At 51.0% G+C, this 21,346-nt stretch overlaps 1 protein-coding gene across 2 annotated transcripts in view; it reads left to right on the top strand.

Annotated features, from left to right (window-relative positions):
- Window positions 1-20,969, top strand: part of PPP1R16B (protein phosphatase 1 regulatory subunit 16B) — a 67,517-nt gene extending 46,548 nt beyond the window's left edge. The window contains exons 3-10 of one of the 2 annotated variants that reach the window (XM_072801015.1): window positions 1,688-1,833; window positions 3,899-4,002; window positions 5,652-5,776; window positions 8,647-8,772; window positions 9,303-9,378; window positions 10,048-10,177; window positions 10,275-10,439; window positions 16,303-20,969. In XM_072801015.1, coding sequence (XP_072657116.1) covers window positions 1,688-1,833; window positions 3,899-4,002; window positions 5,652-5,776; window positions 8,647-8,772; window positions 9,303-9,378; window positions 10,048-10,177; window positions 10,275-10,439; window positions 16,303-16,558 — 1,128 coding nt within the window. In that variant the 3' untranslated portion in view covers window positions 16,559-20,969. Of the gene's footprint in view, window positions 1-1,687; window positions 1,834-3,898; window positions 4,003-5,651; window positions 5,777-8,646; window positions 8,773-9,302; window positions 9,379-10,047; window positions 10,178-10,270; window positions 10,440-16,302 lie in introns of both variants that reach the window. The other variant, XM_072801014.1, reaches the window with a different exon arrangement.
- Window positions 20,970-21,346: the final 377 nt, after the last annotated feature.

Consider the following 21,346-nt stretch of genomic DNA (forward strand, 5'->3'; position numbering starts at 1 on the left):
CCCCACTGCCTCACTCCAGTGCTTTTGGCGCCCTCTGCTGGCCATCCTGTGCCACTGCATGGTTCTCTCAACCACCTGAGACCGCGCCAGGCTTCCTTGGGTCACCTGAACCCCACCTTTCTGGAGAGATGCCCTCAGACCCAGCCAGCCCCACACCAACTGGAGCAGAAAGAGAACCTGGGTCTCTAGCATCATCTGTGCAAACATCTGCTTCTTTCCCACATGTCCTTCTGGTACTGAGCCATTGGCTCTGCTGGGGATGGGGTTGGGCCTCATGGCCCTTTATCTAGGGCCGGGGCTCCCAAAGGTGCCTCTGATTCTTCTTTTTTTTTTTTTAAGATTTTATTTATTTATACTTGAGAGATAGAGAGAGGCAGAGACACAGGCAGAGGGAGAAGCAGGCTCCATGCAGGGAGCCCGACGTGGGACTTGATCCCGGGTCCCCAGGATTACACCCTGGGCCGAAGGCAGGCACCAAACCGCTGAGCCACTCGGGCTGCCCCTCTGACTCTTCTTCTGGCATCCAGTCACTTCTCCCCATGCCCACAGATTCTCCCGTAGGCTCGGCCACCACCATCTCTTAACTGGATGATTTCAACATAGCTTGTCACTGTCCCTCTCCTCCCCCAAAAGTGCTCACACACAGTCTGTTCTCCACATGCACCCAGAGGAAAGATTAAAAAAAAAAAAAAAGACAAACCAAGTCTGATTATGTTACTCTGAATATAATTCTGCAATGTCTCCCATTGCACGAGGACCAAGCCCTTAACTGGATGGGCAGCACTGAGCACAGATCCCTGCGTTGTCCTCTTCTGGCTTCCCCATCCTGCTCTATAAAGTGACTCCCTGTCTTCCTCTTCTGTCCTCGCCTTTCTCTCCCATGGCCCTGGCTTGAGGTCCCTCTGTCCCCTTAGAGTCTTTGATTCACTGTCCTAGGAGTGTGAGGGCTCCAGTGGTTGCCAGAGCTCTCTGTCTCTGGGGGGCTGTAGATGAGCCTTCCCTCTCACCAGGGCTGACCTGTCTGTGGACAGGTGGGTGCACAGACACGGCTGTGTCCTTTCAGGGGCTCTATCAGCGTCCCCACAGCCCTGATGTGGAGGTGGGTTGTTTGAGGAGAAGGCTTGGTTACTTGGGGGCTTCCCCAAGGACTGAACTCCCGGGTCATAAGTTCCCAAGTTGGGGGTGTCAGACTGTGCCCTAGGGCCACACCTTGGAGGTTCCTGCCAAGTAGAGGGACTCCCCCCAACAGCCCCCTCATCCCACCAACACCCACTCCTGCTCCAGCCCGAGCAGCCCTCCTTGAGCTCATTTGTTCTCTAAGTTAGAGTTGTCCGTACAATTTTGTTTGAAGAAAAGTCCTCAGGAATTAAAAAAGAAGATTTTGAAGCCTCATTCAAAATTTTGTTTCATTTCACCAGCACTCGCAAAGCATTTTATTGCTGCCCCTCATGTTTTTTCTGTCTCACTTACATTTTTATCTCGAGTATTATTAACTTACTCATGGGGAAACTGAGGCTTAGAAAGGTTATGTGGCTTGCCCCAGGTCACATGGTATGTAAGTCATGCAGCTGGATTCAGACTCAGACTGTTTGGCTCCACTGTCCTTCTTGTGGCATGTTCCCACGGGGGCCGGGGCCTCTGCCGACACTGACCCTGCCTGTGTCCCCCCTGTTGCCCCCCCCCACAGTGCTGCATCGACAACTTTGAGGAGATTGTCAAGCTGCTGCTGTCCCACGGTGCCAACGTGAATGCCAAGGACAACGAGCTGTGGACGCCCCTGCATGCGGCGGCCACCTGCGGCCACATCAACCTGGTGAAAATCCTCGTTCAGTAGTACGTGGCCCTCTCTCCCCCAGGGGCGCCCCGCTCAGCCTTTGGTGGTCCTCAGCTGGTCTTGTTTTGTCTCTGCCTTCCCTCCCCCTCCTCTCTTCTTTTCCCCTTGGTGCCACTTCCTCTGCCTCTGGTGGTGTGTGCTGTCTCTCTTTCTCCCCACACCCTCCCTCTGCCTCTGTCTCTGTTTCTCTCTCACCTCCTCTGTCCCCTCCCTTGTCCCGTTCCCTTCCTCCCTCCATCTCTGTGTGCCTCTCCCACTCTGCCTCTCTTCATTCTGTGTCCCTTTCATGCTGTTTTCCCCAGAATATTAATTCTGACCACCCTGGCGTTGCGGGGATGATCCTCATTGGTCTTGGTGTGCAATCCCTTTGATGTACTGTCACGTTGAATTTGTTGGGGTTTTGTAGAGGACTTTTGCATCCACATTCATGAGGGATGTGGGTCTGTAGATCATTTCCCGCAGGGGCTTGGTCTGGTTTTGAATCAGGGTCGCTGTCTCCTTTTCTAAATCTCTTTTTCTTTGTGTCTGTGAATCCCTGAGTCTATACTCATCTCCTCTACTCTCTTTACATCGTGTTGAAATTTTTGGTTTCTTTTACTATTAAGAAAAAAAAAAAGGCAGGCATACTTCCTTGGCCTCGCCTCCCAAATACTGTCTACATGCGTTTCCTGCTTTCAGGAGCACCGGGTAGCAATGTTTTTACTAGGAATAAGGCCATTTCTGTCTCTGCCATTCTGATGGGCCTTCCTGCCCTGGAATTACTTCCAGGCTGCTTTGGTTCTGTAAACACATAGAAAAGGCAACATTCAATTTTCAGTGTGTTCGATCGAATTCCTCTGATAATTGGTGAGCACTTGAGCTGGGCACTGGGCACTTAGGGATGCAAAAGTCCTAAGGAATCAGGCAGGAAATGGGGTGATTTCAGTACTAGTATGAGACAGAGCGGGTCCTGGGAGGCCATGGAGAGCATCTGAGTGCAGGGTCAGTCAGGTAGAGTGGCTGAGGGCAGGCGACCTTTTGCAGAGGTCTTGGCAGAGCAGCAGGGGCTGGAGGGTGGGGGAGGGCGACGGAGGCGATAATACTGCTGCCCTGGCTCAGAGCGGTGGATTAGCTTGCCCAAGGGCACCTGGGAGCATGGAGAGGTCTCAGTGGAGGGCCTGAGGACTGACGGCTGGCCCATGGCCGCACCTCTGATGAGAACCTGGTTGTGGCTCAATCTGGCAGGAACATCAGGTGGTCACAGCCTGATCGGTGATGGTGCCCAGAGGGAAAGGGAGTGGTGCCAGCCTGGTGCAGTGGATTCCCAGCGCTGGCCTGTTCTAGGATGCTGTGGGGCGTGGGGCGTGGGTTCAAAATACACAATCCCAGCCCCACCCCCAGAGACTGTTTCAGGAGGGCTGGAGTGCAGTCCAGGGAGCAGCTCTCTATTTCAGTGATGCCTGGGGAATTCTGCAGGGCATCCTAGGACCACACATGGGAACCACTGGGCCAAAAAATCAGGTCCAGCCAGGGAGCCCCAAGTCTGTCCTGTCCCTGTCCAGTCAGTCTTTCGGGAAGGGACTTGGAGACGGTGCAGGGAGAGCTGAAGATGTTCTGCAACTGGACAAAGATTGAAATAGAGCCAGATTTGGCCCTTGACTCTCCCATGTCCTCGCTGTGTGACCTTGGACAAGAGACTGAACTTGTCTGAGTCTTCGTTTCCTCTTGAGTGAGATGGGCCAACAGGAACAACCCGAAAGGACTAGCATGAAGATTAAAGAAGATGATGTGTGTATAAGGCTATTCGTGTTATTTGGATTAGTGTCACCAGGGGGGACGTTGACATTTGTCCCCAAGTGCCTGCCTGCTGGCCCAACAAAGCAGGAAGCTCGGGGAGGTCTGCTGGGACAGCTTCCTGGGAGAAGCTGAATCCTGAAGCTGCCGTCCCGGGGTCCCCAGGGAGGCGGCAGGGTTGGGGGCACTAGGGTGCACAGTGGGGCTGCGAGTGAGAGGATGGAGGGCAGAGGCAGCCAGACCAACCCCTGCCGCTCCTCCCCGGCCCTCACTGTAACCCTCTCTCTGCAGTGGGGCCGACTTACTCGCTGTCAACTCAGACGGGAACATGCCATATGACCTCTGCGAGGATGAGCCCACCCTGGATGTCATCGAGACGTGCATGGCCTACCAGGGTAAGGGCAGGGCGGCACGCCGTGACGTGGGTACAGGTGCACGAGTGAGCTGGCTACGTGCTCGCTTCCTGCCCAGCGCTTAGGAAATGGGACGGGTCCTCACCATTATTGTTATCCCGGTGATTAGCAAGATGAGGACACAAAAGGACCCTGGAAAGCCATGCTGTGCAGAAGGGAGGCATTGTTCTCCTCTGTGTCACCCACACACACGGGTGGCCTCAGCTGGCCCTGTCTCCTCTTCGTCAGCTGTGACAATCCAATTCAATAAACATTCACAAGAAAGATATATTCCCATTTGGGAAAATAATCAAGAGTCAAGAACATTTGCGGGTGCCCGCTCCGTGCCAGGCACCATGCTGGCTGCCAGGGGCCGGGGTAAACAAGCTGTGGGCTGTTCTCAGCTCACAAATGAGCTTCAGAGAGGAAACAAATGTAGCAGAGACCTGCCTGCCCCCACCACCATGGGTACCTATTTCTGAAGGTCTCCCCAGAAAGACATCTCAAATCCAGACCCTTGCCTGCAGTCTGAGGACCAGCCGGGACCCTGCCCTCGAGTTCCTTCCCGGGCCGCTGTGATAACCACCAGGTGGCCTCTCCATTCCCCGGGGCCCCGGGCGCTGCGTGTTCATCTTCTGCAGACATTCTTCGTTTTCGTACGAATCTGGTGAATCTCTGGGCCCCTCTTTAGGGACCGTGTTTTTAAGTGCGGTTTTCACAATCACAGAGTATAAAGAAAACCAATTGTATTAAAATATAGCGACCCTGGCATTTCTAAATGTGTTTCGTAGAAACTTTTTAAATTCACGAAGTAGCAAGATAACATGAAAATACGTGCGGTTTCTGTTGGTGACAGAGCCACAGGCATTGCTGGTTCTGCCGTGGGTTTTACCTACGTCCTCATAGAAGGTAATGCTATTTTCAGTTCAAGGTTAGTGAGAATGAACACATGTAATTTTTTTTCTCCTTTCAAGTTTACAGACCTCCCCCAAATTCTGTCCCAGAATGTTTGATCTAATGGACCATTGTACAGAACATGTCACTTTTGCCTCCTTAAATACCATTTAGTAGCTGCCGGTAACATTTAGACTTTTAGCCAGAGATTCAGGCTATAGAATGTCGGGGTCCGTCCACCTCAGTTTACTTAACTTGCCATTCAAAAGTTTTATACTTGTTCATTCATTCATTCCCATAATGGAAAATCATGAAGCATTGTGCCCTCTGCTGCGGACACAGCCACGGGATGAGGGGAACTAACAGGGCCCCTGGTCAGATAGGTGGTCGGGGAGGTCAGCGAGGGCGGTGATCCCTGCCACACCTGCAGCATGAAGCAGAGCCAGCCATTTGAGCGGTTGGAGGCAGGCAGGTGGATGGTAGGGACTTCTGGTGCAGAGGAACAGAATATGTAACAGCAACCAATACTGTTGTAGAGCTTCCTGGGCGCCAGGCAGGAATGGCCCTTGTTCTGTGGGCCAGTGTGCGGTGTTTGTGTTCGCTGGATCTGGGAGATAAGAACCTATGGGCATGGCAGCGACTCCCTTGCCCGGTGGACCCTGGGGACAGGAGCTGTGCCCTGCCCATCTGCCCTGCTACTCCTCCCTGCATGGGGCCTAGGCCTGGGGTGCTGACTCAGTCCCCCCTTCCCTCCACAGGCATCACCCAAGAGAAAATCAATGAGATGCGGGCGGCTCCTGAGCAGCAGATGATTGCAGACATCCACTGTATGATCGCGGCGGGCCAAGACCTTGACTGGATAGATGCCCAGGGCGCCACACTGGTGAGCAGACGGGCCAGGCGGGGTTGGGGCTGCGGGGTCAGTACCAGAACCAAAACCAGCTGAGGCTGACATGGGCCAGCACTTGGTGGAAATTAAGCTTATACCGTTGGGGCCCATCCGTGGCCTTGAACTTCCTCCAGACTTGCTTTGGGGCCACGGTTGGCCCTGGAATGTGGAGAATTAACAGAGCAGGGCTCAGCCTCTTTGAGAATCTGGCCAGTCTCAGCTGGGGCGGAGAGTCGGGAGCCCTGTTGTCCACCAGCTCTGTCTCCCGGCTCCTCCACCTCACGTTCCAGATGTCCATCTGAGCTCATTATGTTGGCCCCCTCCAGTGGGGTCTCCCATGTATGCAAAGACTGGAGCCACCATCCATCCACTTGCCTGTGCCATCTTGCTTTGCACCTTCCATTCATTCCCCTGCCTTAGGATCTCTTTTCCCACCCCTCCTCCCTGCCTCAGCAGCTTCCCTGAATCTCACCACAACAGCCTCTCTGGGTTCTTTGATGCCCGAGTCCAGACACCGCCAGTCATCCATCCATCCATCCATCGGTTCATTCATCCATCCAGTCACACACACACCTGTGTGCCACATGCTTCCCTAGACCCTGGAGATAGAGAACAATGGAACCCTCTTCTCTCTCAGGTCTGCCCGATTGGCTCCACTCATCCTTTCAGCTCAAGTGCGAGGGATGGGAAACTTTGACCTCTCTTCGTAGACTCTCGTAGCACAATGCAGCCCAGTTATTGGGGAGGGTCTGCTTTTGATGCTCTAAACTGAAAACAGGAACATGGGCTTCAAAGGCCCATGTACTGCACCCCCATCTTCCCGCCGATGGCTGGGCCCTGGCCTAGGCTTGGGGTCCATGCTAGTCATGAGCACTTTTGAGTCTCAGAATCTTGAGCTTACTTGGTAGGGCTCAGCAGTACGAAGATCCCTCATAGCCCCTGGGGCCTGATCTGGTGGCCCAGGTGTCATAACTGGGCTTCTCAGACCATCTGGTTTCTGAGCTCCACCCTCTGTCTCATGCCCTTTTCTATTAACTGGGTCCCTGCTGAGCCCAGCACCCAAAGATAGGGTCACGTAGTGAGACTGAACACTGTAGTATGAGGGCAAAGCCCGGCTGTCCCTGGGCATGGCCCACCCTGGCTGGAGCTCCTTTAGGTCTGTGGCTGGGCCCTCCAGACACATGGCTGGCCCTCTTGGACTGAGGCTGGCCACAGGGTGGCCTATATCACATGGGCCAGGCCCATATGAAGTCTCAGGTCATCCCAGTAGAGTGGGAATACTAATAGTCCCTTCCTCACTGAATGGAGGAATGAATGAGATTTTGCATGTAGGTGCTTGGTATGGATTCTCTAAATTCTCAGTAGATATTAGTGATTCACATTATTATTATTAATGAAATCACTGTCCCAGTCATGCCTTTTTATTCCCAGCCAAGTATGAGGCCGTACAGTTTGTAATGTCTGGCTGGCCCTGCCAGGTGTCATCCTCCACAATTGGAAAACATCACACATTTATAAATCAGATGATTATTTTAATTTTCATGGATGCCTGTACCAGATCACACCCCAGGCTTATTCTGCAAATTGAAAAATAAAGGAGAAACCTCTGTTTGCCAGGACCTTATAGCAACTTTAGCCTAGAACAAGCCAGCATCTGACCATCAAGGCTGTGTCTTGAGGCCATGCCTTCTCTGTCCCACTGCCTGGAGCTTGGTTGCCCCAGACCTCAACCCCCTGCCCAGAGCTCTCTGGTTTCCTCCCAGCCAGCCTTCTGCTGGCCTCCGTGGGCTCTCACCTCTGCCTCCCACCTCGGCTGGGCAGTTGGTTTCTCTTTACCTTGTCTCCTTACTCCTTCACATGGTCCCATGGTGTACCTTGTCATCACTCACGACTCTGAGAATGTTGATCACAAACTGAGGGTCTGTCATGTGCTAAATGCTTTGTGGACTTTCTGGAGATCAAGCAGATGGGACAAGTGAGGTCCGCAGGGTGGGGTCCCATCACCAGAGGCCTGGAATGGTTTCAGGTAGAGGAGTTGTGGCCTCAACATGAGACTTTCCTTTATTGGAGGTACTGGTTGCCAATTGTGTAATGAATGACCCCAAACTTAGCCTCTTGAAGCAATAATAATTATTTATTATCTCACCTGGTTTTCTGTGGTTAGGGAATTGAGAACAGCTTAGCTGGGTGGCTCTGGCTTAGGGTCTCTCATGAGGCTGCAGACATCTGAAGACTTGACCAAGACTGGAAGACCCACTTCCAAAATGGTGCTCTCACATGGCTGGCCAGTTAGTGCTGGCTATCGGCAGGAGGCCTCAGTGTTTCACCTCCTTACGGGCTCTCCTTAGAGCTGCTGAAGGGTCTGTACTACACGACAGCCACTTTATTCTAGAGTGATTGATCCAAGAGAGCAAAAGTTAGAAGCAGTGATGCCTCTAATGACCTCACCTCAGAAATCATACACCACCACTTCACAATGTCCTACTTGTTAGAACTGAGTCACTTGTTCTGGCCCACACTCAAGGCAAGAGGAATTAAACTTCATCTTTAAGGGAAGTATGTCAAAGAATTTGTAGACATTTTGAAACCACCGCATCGGGCCTCTGAAACCCCTTCCTCAGAGCTCAGCACACAGTAGGGACTCAGTAAATGCCGTTGCTCTAGCCACAGGGGCTCTCAGGCCAACCACAGGATGAAGAGTGGCCTTAATAATACTTTGCAACGTGGCTGAATTTCTCCCTCATTCTATCCCATTCTCCTATCCCTGGGAATGAGCTGGGATTTGGGTTGGGAAGAGGGCTGTCCCACTTACAGAAGTGGGACTGGTGCCCATAGGGAATGCTCACTTTCCCCCTGTCCTTCAGCTGCACATAGCTGGAGCCAATGGATACCTGCGGGCAGCTGAGCTCCTCCTGGACCATGGGGTGCGCGTGGACGTGAAAGACTGGGATGGCTGGGAGCCTCTGCATGCGGCTGCCTTCTGGGGACAGGTAACTCTCAGCAGTGGGGTGGTGAGGGTGGGCAGGTGGGACCCACCCACTGTGCTTTGGGCTGGCAGTGGTTCACAAGACCCACTTAAGGTGTGCACTACAGCTAGTTTGTGGGACCGGAAAAGACCTAGAAAGTTTATAAAAACATTTAAGAAGTTGTATCCTAAGAAGATAATAATCACATTTGCCAAATTAGAAAATTCTGTACATTCCTGATAAGCAGTTTCTCCCTTCATTCCCCAGATATAAAAGTCTGATTGCAGCTTTTTTAGCCCCTTCTTAGATACCTGGCAGCTCTAGATTTACAGCTGACTCCTTCTACTATCCCTTGGCATGATCCAGGCATGCTGGAGGAGGTGTCAAGTCCATTGTGTTGCCAGTATTCCTGGCTTCAGGGTGCAGCGCCTTCCTTGGGAACTGGCTTTGCCTCATCATTCTTTATGCCATATGCCGAGAAACCTTGGGCACTCTCTCTACCTCCTAGGCTTTTTGAGCCCAGGGGGAATATGGGCTTCTTCCTGTTGTTGCAGATGCAGATGGCAGAGCTATTGGTGTCCCATGGGGCCAGTCTCAGTGCTAGGACATCCATGGATGAGATGCCAATAGGTAAGTCCAGCATCAAACCTAGTTACACATAGGTACTCATTAATTATTTGGTGAATAGTGTGATGATAGTTGGCCAAATGGTATATTGGTGGGTGGATGGGTCAAAGGATAAATGAATAAATTAATGAAGGGTAGATTAACGTACAGATGGACAGCTGGATGGATGGATAGATAAATGTATGGATGGGTAGATGGATGGATCAGTGAATGGGGGAGGATAGGGGATGAGTCTATGGATGGATGGTTGGGTCAGTGAGTAGGTGGATAGATGACTGGAGGGATTGGATGGATTGAGTGGGTAGGTATATATGATTTGAAATATATATAGAAGTTTTGGCTTGGGTGACACAGAGCATCTGCTTGTTTCTTTTGATACTTCTTATATCACTGACTCCCATTGGAAACTACTGGAGGTGGATGGATCTTTTTGTCATAGCTGAGAGCCTTAGGAGCTGAGACTGTATAGATTCCAGGCTTCCTGTTCTTATTCTCTAAGGATTGGGGTGGCCCAGAAAGTGAGGCCGGCATTGTTTACTGCCCTCCTTGGATGCCCCCAAATATGCTGGGAGTTTTCAATGCATGGGGGTGGCAGCTCCTGTAGCCTGGAGGGCCCTTGGGGGCCACTGGCCCCTGCACTGCTCCCCACAACAGCCTCCTCTACCCCTTCAGACCTGTGTGAGGAGGAGGAATTCAAAGTCTTGCTGTTGGAGCTCAAACACAAGCATGACGTGATCATGAAGTCACAGCTGAGACACAAGTCATCCTTGAGCCGGAGGACATCTAGTGCAGGGAGCCGTGGGTGAGTCAGGGCAGACCAGCCGTGGTCCCCGCGGGGTGCTCCTACCTGTGGTCCCCTGGGCACAGGCCTCCAGCACCTCCTCTCTCCCCTCAGGAAGGTGGTGCGTCGAGCCAGCCTGTCGGACAGGACCAACCTGTACAGGAAAGAGTATGAGGGAGAGGCCATCCTGTGGCAGCAGCGGAGCACCGCAGAGGACCAGCGAACCTCCACCTACAACGGAGATGTCAGGGAGCCCAGGACAGACCAAGAGAATAAGGACCCAGTGAGTGGCTTGGCGCCCTGCCTCAGTGCCAGCTGAGGACTTGGGAGGAGGACATGGCCCCTGCCTGGTCTTGACCTCTTCATCTCGGAGCCTTCAGAGGGCGGGTAGCTGGGCAGCACCCTTACACCAGCTGGATCTCCATTGATGCTGGTGGCTCCCATGGTTAATGAGGCAGTCCTGGGGGTGTGGGAGTCAGAGCTGGGAGCTTTGGCACCCCATATGGTCTCATAACGGACAGGAAGTAACTGCCAAATCTGGTTCTGGGCTTCCCAGAAGAGAGGTTCGGTACAGCAGCCACCCTGGGCACTAAAGGCACTGAACTTTTTTTTGAGGGAGGTGGGGAACAGAACATGACGTTGAGAATTGTGTACATCTGGTTGGAAAAACTTTTTTTGAAAAACGGAGTAGGGTATTGATAGGGGCTCTAAGAAGCCGGGTCCAGTGGTAGCCAGTGGTCTGGGCCTTGGACTGCTTTCTTAGGGGGATGCTGTGTTGGTTTCCGAGGACCGCTGTATCGCATTACCACAAACTCAGTGGCTCAGAACAGAAGTTCTGGAGTTCTGGAGGCCAGAAGTCTAAAATCAACGTGTCACCAGGGTTGCTTTCTTCTGGGGGCTCTGAAAGGGAATCTGTGCCAGGCATCTCCCCCAGTTCCCATGGCTCAGGCATTCCCTGGCTTTTGCTCACGTGACTCCAGTCTCTGCTTCCATCGCCACATGGCCTTCTTCCTTGTGTCTGTGTCTCTGCTTTCTCTTCTTAGAAAGACAGTGGTCACTGGATTAGCGCCCACCCTAATCCAGTATGACTTGGTCTCAATGTATTACATCTGCAAAGACCCTGCCTCCAACAAACGTCGCATTTGGAGGTGTGGGGTGGCCGTGAATTTGGGGAGGGTGCTATTTGACTTGGTATCGGCACACTCAGGTTTCGTGCGTGGCTGCTGTCTTGCGGCTTAGGGGCCAGCCAGTTTGTGGCCAGAGCAGAATTGCTGGGGATGAAAAGGATGAGGCTGACCATCCCAGCAGTGCTCTGCCTTTTTGGAACTGCCACCAACCATGAGCAGCTGACAGCATTTCTAGAGAGTACTGCTCTGGCGGGATGCACACAGACTAGCCCAGCGCACCCGCGTGTCTCAGCGGGACCCTGCTCCCCAGCTGGGACAGAGAGGTCACCTGCAGGCTTTTCATCAGCCCGGGAAGATGCCCACCCAAGGGAATCCAGTCAAAACCCTGGCTGGGGATGGAGCCGGCCCCTTGGAGGCTTTGTTCTTCCTGGTCCCTGAGCTCGGGGGGGTTTGGGGAGAAAAGAGCGCTGTGGACTGAAATCACATCACATTTCAAATGTCTTCCAGCCATGCTTTATTTATCTTCTCTTTGGGAGCGCGCTGAATTTAGGGACAGCACACAAATCTTGCATGGATTTTTCAGTGAACTTTTTATAAATGGGTGGCCTCTGGTGAATGTGTAGAGCACTTCCATCCCCCCAGAAAGCTCCCACGTTCTCTATGGGGGGGGGTCTTCCCACCCCAAGGGTAGCCACTGTTTACCTTTGAGCTGGAAAGGGGTTCCCAAGGCACCTGCATGTGAATGGACCCAGGTGGTGTGAGGTCTTTTGTAGCTGACTGCCTTCCCCACTGTGCAGACCCCTAGCAGTAGTTCATTGCTTTTCATTGCTCTGGAGAGTTCTGTTGTTTAACTGTGTTTAGTTCTGTTGTTTAATTGTAGATGTTCATGTCCATCTTGCTGGACATTTGGGTTGTTCCAAATTCGGGGCTATTTTGAATAAAGCTGCTCAAAACATTCTTATCCATATTTTTCAGTGGGCATAAGCCCTATTTTCTGTAGGATTGCATACTCAGGAATGCAGAATGAGTCATGGGGAGGCTCCTAGAGATATTGCCAAGCAATTTTCCAGGGTGACTGTACTCTCTCTGCTCTCCCCTAAATCCTATTTGAGCTCCTCCTGCCGACCCTCAGTGTGCACTCATCCCTGTTCATCCGAGCCATCCTGGCAGGCTTGCTGTGCTAGCTCACATTTTAAATCTGTATCTCCCTGATGGTGGACAGCATCGAACGCATTTTCATGTACTTATTGGCCGTCTGCTTATCTTCTTATGTGCAGTGTTTGTTCTTTTGCCCCTTGCGGTTGGGTTTTTTCTCTTTTCCCTAGTGATCTGTGGGAGAGACTGAGATTCTTAAAGACATCCGCACAGAAGCAGCTCCTCCTCCACACCTGCCCCTGTGTTTGTTCAGATCTTACAGGCCCAGGACTCTGCCAGAAGTGCTCGTTGGCATGGAAGCCGCATAAATCATTAGCCCTGCAGGGGATGGGGTGGGAGGCAGAGGCCTGAGTTTGTTGTTAACTTCTGTGGTTCCTCATCAAGGCTGTGGTTTGCTTGGGTGTTAGGTAGAAGGCAAACAGAGGGGTTACTTTGCAAAGCAAAGAAGAAGGAAGGGGCTCTGAGCTTCAGGCCAGTCACCTAGTCGTTCAGTCCAACCACAAGGGCAACTGTCAGGGACCAGAGCCCCAGATCCTGGTCTCATCCTGGGAGAAACCAAGGAGATTGCAAGGAACAGCTACAAGGCCTGGAGCGCCTTCCTTTTTCCTACTTACCCCTTTCTAGGCTTTAGGTATTGGCAAGGCTGTGATAGTCTCTAAGGTAGACATTCTCTTTTTTTTTTTTTTTAAAGATTTATTTATTTATTTATTTATTTATTTATTTATTTATTCATTCATTCATTCATTCATTCATTCATTCATTCATTCAGAGAGAGAGACAGGCAGAGAGATAGGCAGAGGGAGAAGCAGGCTCCATGCAGGGAGCCCGACGTGGGACTCGATCCTGGACCTCCAGGATCACGCCCTGGGCTGCAGGCGGCGCTAAACAGCTGTGCCACCAGGGCTGCCCTAAGGGTAGACATTCTCAAAGTGTGGTCCCTGGAGCAGCAGTAGCAGCACCCGGGAACTTGTTAGAAATGTGAATTCTCTGGCCCTATCCCAGATGTACTGAATCATAAACTCTGGGCTCTGAGTTTAACCAGCATCTTGTGTTTTAACTAACCCTCCAGGGGATTCGGATGCACACAAGAATTTGAAAACCACTCATTTAAGGGAGTGTGCTCAGTCTGACCCGCAAGTCGGGTTTCTGCCAAGACTCTATCCGGTTAGCTGACAGGGCTGTTTTGTTCAGCCCTGTACCTACTTTGGCAGAGCTGACTCCCTGGTATGGTACAAAGCTCAGGAATGATCCCAACAGCCTGATCTCTTAAACCAGTGGTTCACAAACTTAACTGTGCAAGAAAATCACCTGGGGAGGTGTTTTTGTTTTTGTTTTTTAAAAAATTCTGATGTCTTGGTTGCTACCCAGACTAATGACATCTGAATCTTTGTGCTTGGGGCCCAGGTATTGTATTTATGTATTTTTTTTAAAAAATTATAGACTTGATTTTTTTGGAGCAGTTGTAGTTTATAGAAAATATGTACGAAGTACATACAGTTTCCACACCACCCCATCATCATGTCCCCTGATTTCCACTGGTATTAACATCTTGCATTAGTGTAGTAGGTATATTATCATTGATTAACAATATTGATACATGATTATTAAGTGAAGTCCATAGTTTACGTTAGGGTTTACCCTTGGTGTTTCACATTCTGTGGATGTTGATGAATGTGTAATGTCATACATCTATTGTTAAAGTTTCATACAGAATACTTTCACTCTCGCTATCCCTCCCTCCCTCCCCTGAGTCCCCTACAACCAGTGATCTTTTTACTGTCTCCATGGTTTTTGCATTTTCCAGGTGTCATAGAGTGGGAATCACACAACATACCCTTTCCAGATTGTCATTGTACATGTGTTTCTAACTCCCCATGGTGATTCTAATGTGCATCCAAAACTGAGAACCAGTGTCTTAGATCCCTGCTAGTCAAATCATTGTCCGGAGATTGTTAGAAACTCTGAAATTCAAGTCCCAACCCAGACCTGGTGATTCAGCATGTGCATTTTAACAAGAGCCACAGGTGACTCATATCCACATTGAGTTAGAGAAGCACTGATTTAGACAATGAAGAATGGTCTTTTCTAGGGCCATTCCAGAAGTAAATAAAATAGATAACAAAAATTCAAACTGAAAAAAAGATGCCCCAAATGTGGCATCATGGCTCTGCCTGAATAGCTCAAAGGAGCCATTTAAAAACAAAAAGAATATGCACACATAAAAGGAAGCTTGCTATGGAAAGTGCCCCTCACCTTACCATGTTCTAACCCAATTGTAGATTTCTTGGAGATCTTTCCAAGAAATGGAGATTCTTGGAATCATGAGTCAGCACAGGAAGATTGCCTTCATTCTTTTTCCCAGATGCAGAACATTCTAGGACAAGTACTTGCCATAATTTACCACCTGCCTAATGGTGACTTTCAGGCTTTTCTCCCCTAAGGGAACATATATCTCTGAAATGAAGTCCTAGAAATTGGCTTGCTGGTGCAAGGTATACATTCTTCCTTAAAAATGAATTTTAGGTGGGGGATGGAGGATGATGTGATACTCTCCTCCAGAGAGATTGTGGCAATTTCGGTACCTGCCTGTTTTCCTACACTCTTGCCGACACTGAGTCATAACACATTTTTAAAATATTTGTCAATGTGATAGGTAAAAAGATTTTGTTGCTTTAATTTTTATGTAATTAATTATGAGTGAGGTTGAATATTTTCTCCCGTGTTTATATGCTATAAACATAATAGCATATGTTTAATAATAACAACATTATTATTATTATTATTATTATTATCATTGCTCTGAGCTACACATCAGTGTCTTTTGTTGTTTTTTTTTCTCTTGCAGAGTTGGGCTTTTTGAAACGGACTCTTAAGAGTTCTTGTTTATTTGGGAAATTAGTCCCTTTTCTGTCACATATGTTGTAGTTTTTAAAATGTGTCTTTGACTTCATTTATGGTGAGTTTTACTGTGCTTTACATTTTTGTGATCACCACATGTAGCTACCTTTTAGTTTCTAGTCTCTGAAAGCTCTTGTTATCCAGGGATTTCTGGGTTAGAATCTCTGCTGTTTGGAGTGGGTATTTGCCGGGAGTACAGAGGAAAGATTGCAAGTGACCAAAAACTCAGCTAAAATCGGTTGACACAAAACAGGATTTTTTCGACTTACGTAGCTGCAGAGTCTGGGACCAGCTGGATCCTGGGGCTCCGAGTGCACCCCTTGGGTTCCCCTTCACGTCAACGTCACTGTCATGCAGACCCTTTGACATGCAGTCTCCTCAGCCTCCCACTTCCATCATTCTCACCACCCTCCAGCTCTGCACAGACAGAACTCTTTCTCGATTATTCTGGCCAAGTCCCAGGGTGGAGTTTCATGGAATCACTTTCAGTCAAGAATCAATTCCTGAGGTACCAGGTGGCTTAGTGGTTGAGCCACTAAGTGGTTGAGTGGTTGAGTCTTTGGCTCAGGTTGTGATCCCGGGATCCTGGGATCGAGTCTCATATCGGGCTCCCTGCATGGAGCCTGCTTCTCCTCTGCCTCTGTCTCTGCCTCTCTCTCTGTGTGTCTCTCATGAATAAATAAAGTCTTAAAAAAAAAAAAAAAAAGAACCAATTCTTGCAGTGAGCATGTAGACTGGCCAGTCCCGGGGGTCATGGTCCAGCCCCTGCAGCAAGGATGGGGATCAGTCCGCTTTACCAGCACACATAGATGGCGAGTCCCCCGAAGCAGAATGGAGGTCCAATCAGCCCAGTTGGGCAAACAGAGGTAGGACAGGCCCAGACAAGAATGCCCTCAGCAGAGATGCAAGTGGGGAGTGGGTTCAGGTCCTCTAACCGGCCGGTAATGTTGTCCTTCTCCCCCTCAGAACCCCCGGCTGGAGAAGCCCGTGCTGCTCTCCGAGTTTTCCACCAAGATCCCACGAAGTGAAATGGATGGGCCTGTTGAGAACGGCCTCCGGGCTCCGGTCAGCACCTACCAGTATGCGCTGTCCAACGGAGACGTCTGGAAAGTGCACGAGGTGCCTGACTACAACATGGCCTATGGCAGCCCCGGCGTGGCCGATGCCACCCCTCCCTGGAGTGGCTACAAGGAACAGAGCCCCCAAACGCTTCTGGAGCTGAAGCGGCAGCGGGCTGCGGCCAAGCTGCTCAGCCACCCGTTCCTGAGCACCCACCTGGGCAGCAGCATGGCCAGGACGGGCGAGAGCAGCAGCGAAGGCAAGGCCCCCTTGATCGGAGGCAGAACTTCCCCGTACAGCAGCAACGGAACGTCGGTATATTACACGGTCACCAGCGGAGACCCCCCGCTCCTGAAGTTCAAGGCCCCCATGGAGGAGATGGAGGAGAAAGTCCATGGTTGCTGCCGCATCTCCTAGTCTCTGTGCGACGGAGGAGAGAGATGCTTCGGGGGAGGGTCTCTGGAATCCAGGCCCACCCAGCAGCCCCAGCTGGGGAGACATCAGAGGGCAGCTTGTGGGGAGGTGGGCTCTGCTTTCCAGAGGAACGCTGACCCCACCTCTCAGCCAGCGGCCCGTAGCATCGCCACTTCCCGCGGTTCTGCTTCTTGCTGCATTGTCTGTCATCAGAAACAAGGCCCATAGTGGCTTCCTGACTCACCCTGCTGTCAGATTTTGGGAGGGGGGGGCTGGGATTCCAGTTCTGTTGTCGGTAAAGGCTTCTCTGGACCAGTACCCGCATATCACATATCAGCGTGTGCACACGCACACACGCACACACACATGCACACGCTCAGCCATGTGTAGGAATGACCCAGCTGGGCTCATGGGAAGCAGGTGGGACTGATCATTTATGGGCTCTTCTCCAAAGGATGGAGGCTGACTCAGTTTCATCACCACTGCCAACGTGGCTTTAGCAGGGAAGGGGGCCTGCTGAGTGGAGACCCACAGTCCTACTCGGAGTCCGGGATTGGGGCCACCATCCACATCCGGAAGGAGCAGGAGGTCTGCTCTTGGATCAGAGGGAGGTATGAACCCACATGGGTCCATGAGATGAGCAGTGGCCTGCTCTCCACAGCGTGGCCCATGCCGGGAGCCAGCTGTGTGACCACCCGGAGGCCGAGGGGGGAGCAACAGGCTCTTCCATCCCTGGAATAATCCAAATCACATTTTACGTTTGGATGGAAGTATCAAAAATTGGAGAGGAGGGGGAATCAAATTGTGTGTCCTGAAGTGCATTTGTTAAAAGAATTCTTGTAGGCTGCAAAACACCAGGTGGGAGGTGACTGAATGCTTCCTTGCTTTCTTTCCTGGAGAGCATCATGATCACTAGTTGACTGGCTGGTGTTGGGAGCACAGAGCTGAGGGAGGAGCTTGCCTTAGAAGGGCTTTCCAGGATGAGGAGGGAGTTGGTGTTAATTACTTCAAGTGCCCTGGGCGATCTTTGTGAATATTCAGGTGGTTTCAGTGCAGCCTCTGTCAGCAGCCTTCCTCAGCCCAAGCCATCAGAGGGAGCAGGGAGGTGAGGGACCGCTGGGACCCCCCACTCCTCTCAGTGTAAATGCGTGGGACCCCTGGCCCAGCTTTGCCTTTTCTGGAATGCTTGGGGAGACAAGTTTGCCAGGTGGCCCTTGTGAGATCCTGCCTGGCCCAGGGACTGCTCCCAGCCTGCTCCTGTGGGAGTGGTGACGCCCCCCGGACTGCAAATCCAAGGTGCCCATGGCCCATAGCCTGCATTACATTCTGGAGAGCAGTGGTGGGGGTGGTTGGGCCTCAGCATGGCCCAGTGGTCTCCCAGACCCTGCCCACCACCTCTCTACTGTAATTTCTCAAGAGCCCCCTTGAAATTGCTGCCCATGAGTTGGGTACTGTCCATAGGCTCAGTCAATCCTACTGGTGTACTTAATAAGCAGTGGGATTATTTCCTGCTCTGTGCACCTTTTATTTGTTCTAAAACTACCTCCTTAGAGCTCTGAAATGGTCCCCTAGGCCCAGATTCTGGGATTTGGGGGACAGCTCTGGGTTCCCTCTAATCTTCTTCCTTCTGAGCCTATGCGAAATTCTCCCTGAGGGGCACCCGGGCCAGGGGGCTGGAGGAGCCTCCCTTGTGCCACAGTTCTAGTAATGGGGTCTGCTGCTTATCAGTTCCAGTCCCCACTGTGGCCTCCATGGCCCCCTAGCCCAGAGAGGGAGTTGGATCCCAGGGGCCCTGGCTGATGCTTTCCCAAGGAGCAGGGCAGCTGGACCAGAGGGCTCAGTGGAGTCACTGTCGACCCAATGGCTCCTGGGTGCAGGGAGGGTCACAGCACCAGCCCCAGCTCCGGGACAGATCTGGTCGAGGGTGGAGGAGCAGCTCAGGAGACTGCAGACAGGTAGGCATGGTGCCTCCCATGTTCCTGGTGTCTGGGACAGACTCTCCATCACGTCAGCCTCGAGCTGCAGCAGGGCAGAGGTGATCCAGAACACACATACTTTTGGCTTTAAAATAGTGTTCAGATTAGACTGACCCTGAATTCCTCTTGAGCCAACATAAGCTGTAAGCAGAAGAGTGCCAAGGGAAGCCATACACTCCTAGGAGGGCGCTGTGCTCAGGAGCTGGAGACTGGAGGCACGTATTACCCACTCTGAGTGCTTGTGGCTGTTCCTTCCTTTCCCCTCACTTGTTGCCTCCTGGGCCATTCATCTCCCATCTAGAAGGCCAGGAATCCCACTGATTCCCTGACAGGAGCCACCTGCAGACTCGGGCATTTTAGCCCTCATTTGCAGCCGGGGTAAGCCATTCCTCATTAGGGCTTCCTGGGGAGCTTTTCCTGTGGGTCTCCTTGATGCCAAGGAACAAGGTGGGGTCACGGTGTTTCATTTATTTGCTCATGTCATTTATTGAGTAGCTGAGACACATCAGGCACTCTGTTAGATTCTGGGGATAACGGAGGAATGAGACAGGCTGAGGAGACTGGGTTTTACAGTTTTCATTCCTTAAGGACCACAGGTATCAGCAGGCCCATTCAATTCATTTGAGACAGAGTGACCTCATCCTGGTCCTGCTTCAATCCAGTTTCTAGCTCCTAGACTCCCTAGAGTACGAAACCCTGGGGCAAGGAAGCTATTGCCATGGCTGACCCTGGATGACATTTGTCATTAAATGCAGATGCTGGGTCTGGAGTTCTAGGGAGACACCATTGCAAGTCTATTTGGAACTTTCCGATATAGCAGCCTTCAGGCCAGTGTCTTTGGGGCATTGTATAATAGCAGTTGGAGGTCAGTATGTAGAAGAACAGTCTGGAATTTGCTGCCAAATGTGTCTCAGGTTGTGAAACTCATTTTTGCTCATTTATCATGGAGTCCTCCTGCCCCACTGATGGCTAATGGGAGGCGAGTAGTTTCTCCCTTAACGCTGAAGGCTTTCCTCGTGTGTCTGCCTCTCCTCCTGGGAAGTGTGGAGCAAGGAGCTGGAAGAAAGCTAGTGAGGTCTACCAGATGCCCAGCTCCCCTTGAGACCAGGTCTGGTGGCAGTTCCTGGCCGATTAAAGGAGGCCACTTCCAGAGCATGTGCCACGTGGCTCACTGTGAGCTCTGGCCTTTGCTCCCCCACTCTGTGCCCCAAAACCACTGAAAATTGGTGGCCATCATGAGATAGTGAGTTTCCAGCCAGTAGCTCAGGGGAGTTGAATAAGCCCAGATCTACTGAAGAGTTCAGGATATAATTCTCCATCAAAGATGTAGCAGTGATTAAACTGCTCTGCACTGTTTGGTCAATTTCACTGGGCTTAGGGACACAAACAAGGGGGTGTCCCTTGTCCTACCCCACCGCAGTTTGCTGGCTTTGTAGTAAGATTTTGGTGATTGATGTCAGATGCCTTTTGATCTTGAGCTCTCTCTCTCTCCCACTTGCTTTCCCAAAGCAGGATACTGGGGCACTTTCAAGAAGTGCAGTTTTTACAAGATACCCAGAAGGACTGTATTTAACTCTTGCTATTGTGGCCTGGGGACAGCCTCCCCCACCCCAGTGCACACAAGAGGAAAGGGTCATGTGGTCAGTGGTTGACTCTGCAGAAGTGACCCCGTTTGCCAGAAGCTGTAGACCTCTCCTTGACAGGAGACTCTTGTTGGCTGGTTCTCCAGAGGGCCTGCTTCCCACGGGCATTGCAAGTGCCGCAGTGCGGGGGCCTGGCTCTGCGCGCTGAGGAAAAGTCTGCAGACCCCCAGCCCTCCGCAATAATTCACCAGACCAGAAGCCACTGATGTACAGAGAACATTTAAGAAAAATGTATTTTATGTGAAAAAAAAGTTAAAACTCTGTATACTGTATCAGCAGCTTTGTGTAAAAATGGCAATCAAGAGAGTCTAATATATTTAAAACTTTTTTAAAAAAAATCCTCGCGGATCTTTGATATTGTATTGAAGTAACTTCCAGTTAGCTCCTTGCCATGTGGCAGTGGTGGGCCTCGATCCAAGACCGTGGCTCGACCACGCCCCAAAGGGGCATGCCCCTGGAGTTGCTTCCAGCTGCCAAGGCCTGTGACAAAATTCACTGTTGAGAGTTTTTAATTAAGATTATTAAATTCCTTTTAATAACACCTGCTAGCGTGGCTGTGGTCATTGCTGTGAGCTCACTTGAATTATGTTGATTTGAATTCACAAAGAAGTGTTCCCTGGGACAGAGGGCAGCGAAGGGCTCCTGGTGCCTGTCCCCACCACAGAACGCTCTGCTGGGAGGCCCCTGCAGCAGAGGGAGCTCTGGGGGCTCAGATGGAGGAAACATCTTTCTGGACTGGGGGGTGGTGAACCCGAGGAATTCAAGAAAAGAAGGGTGGTTGGGAATGACCTTTGCTTTGTCCAATGTTCCCTTTAGAATAACAAGGAGCCCCATAATAACTCATATATATATATATTATTTCACACTTTTTTAAAAAAGATTTTATTTATTCATGAGAGAGAGAGATAGAGGCAGAGA

This window comes from Canis lupus, chromosome 26, assembly GCF_048164855.1.
Source record: "Canis lupus baileyi chromosome 26, mCanLup2.hap1, whole genome shotgun sequence".
NCBI classification, from domain to species: Eukaryota; Metazoa; Chordata; class Mammalia; order Carnivora; family Canidae; genus Canis; species Canis lupus.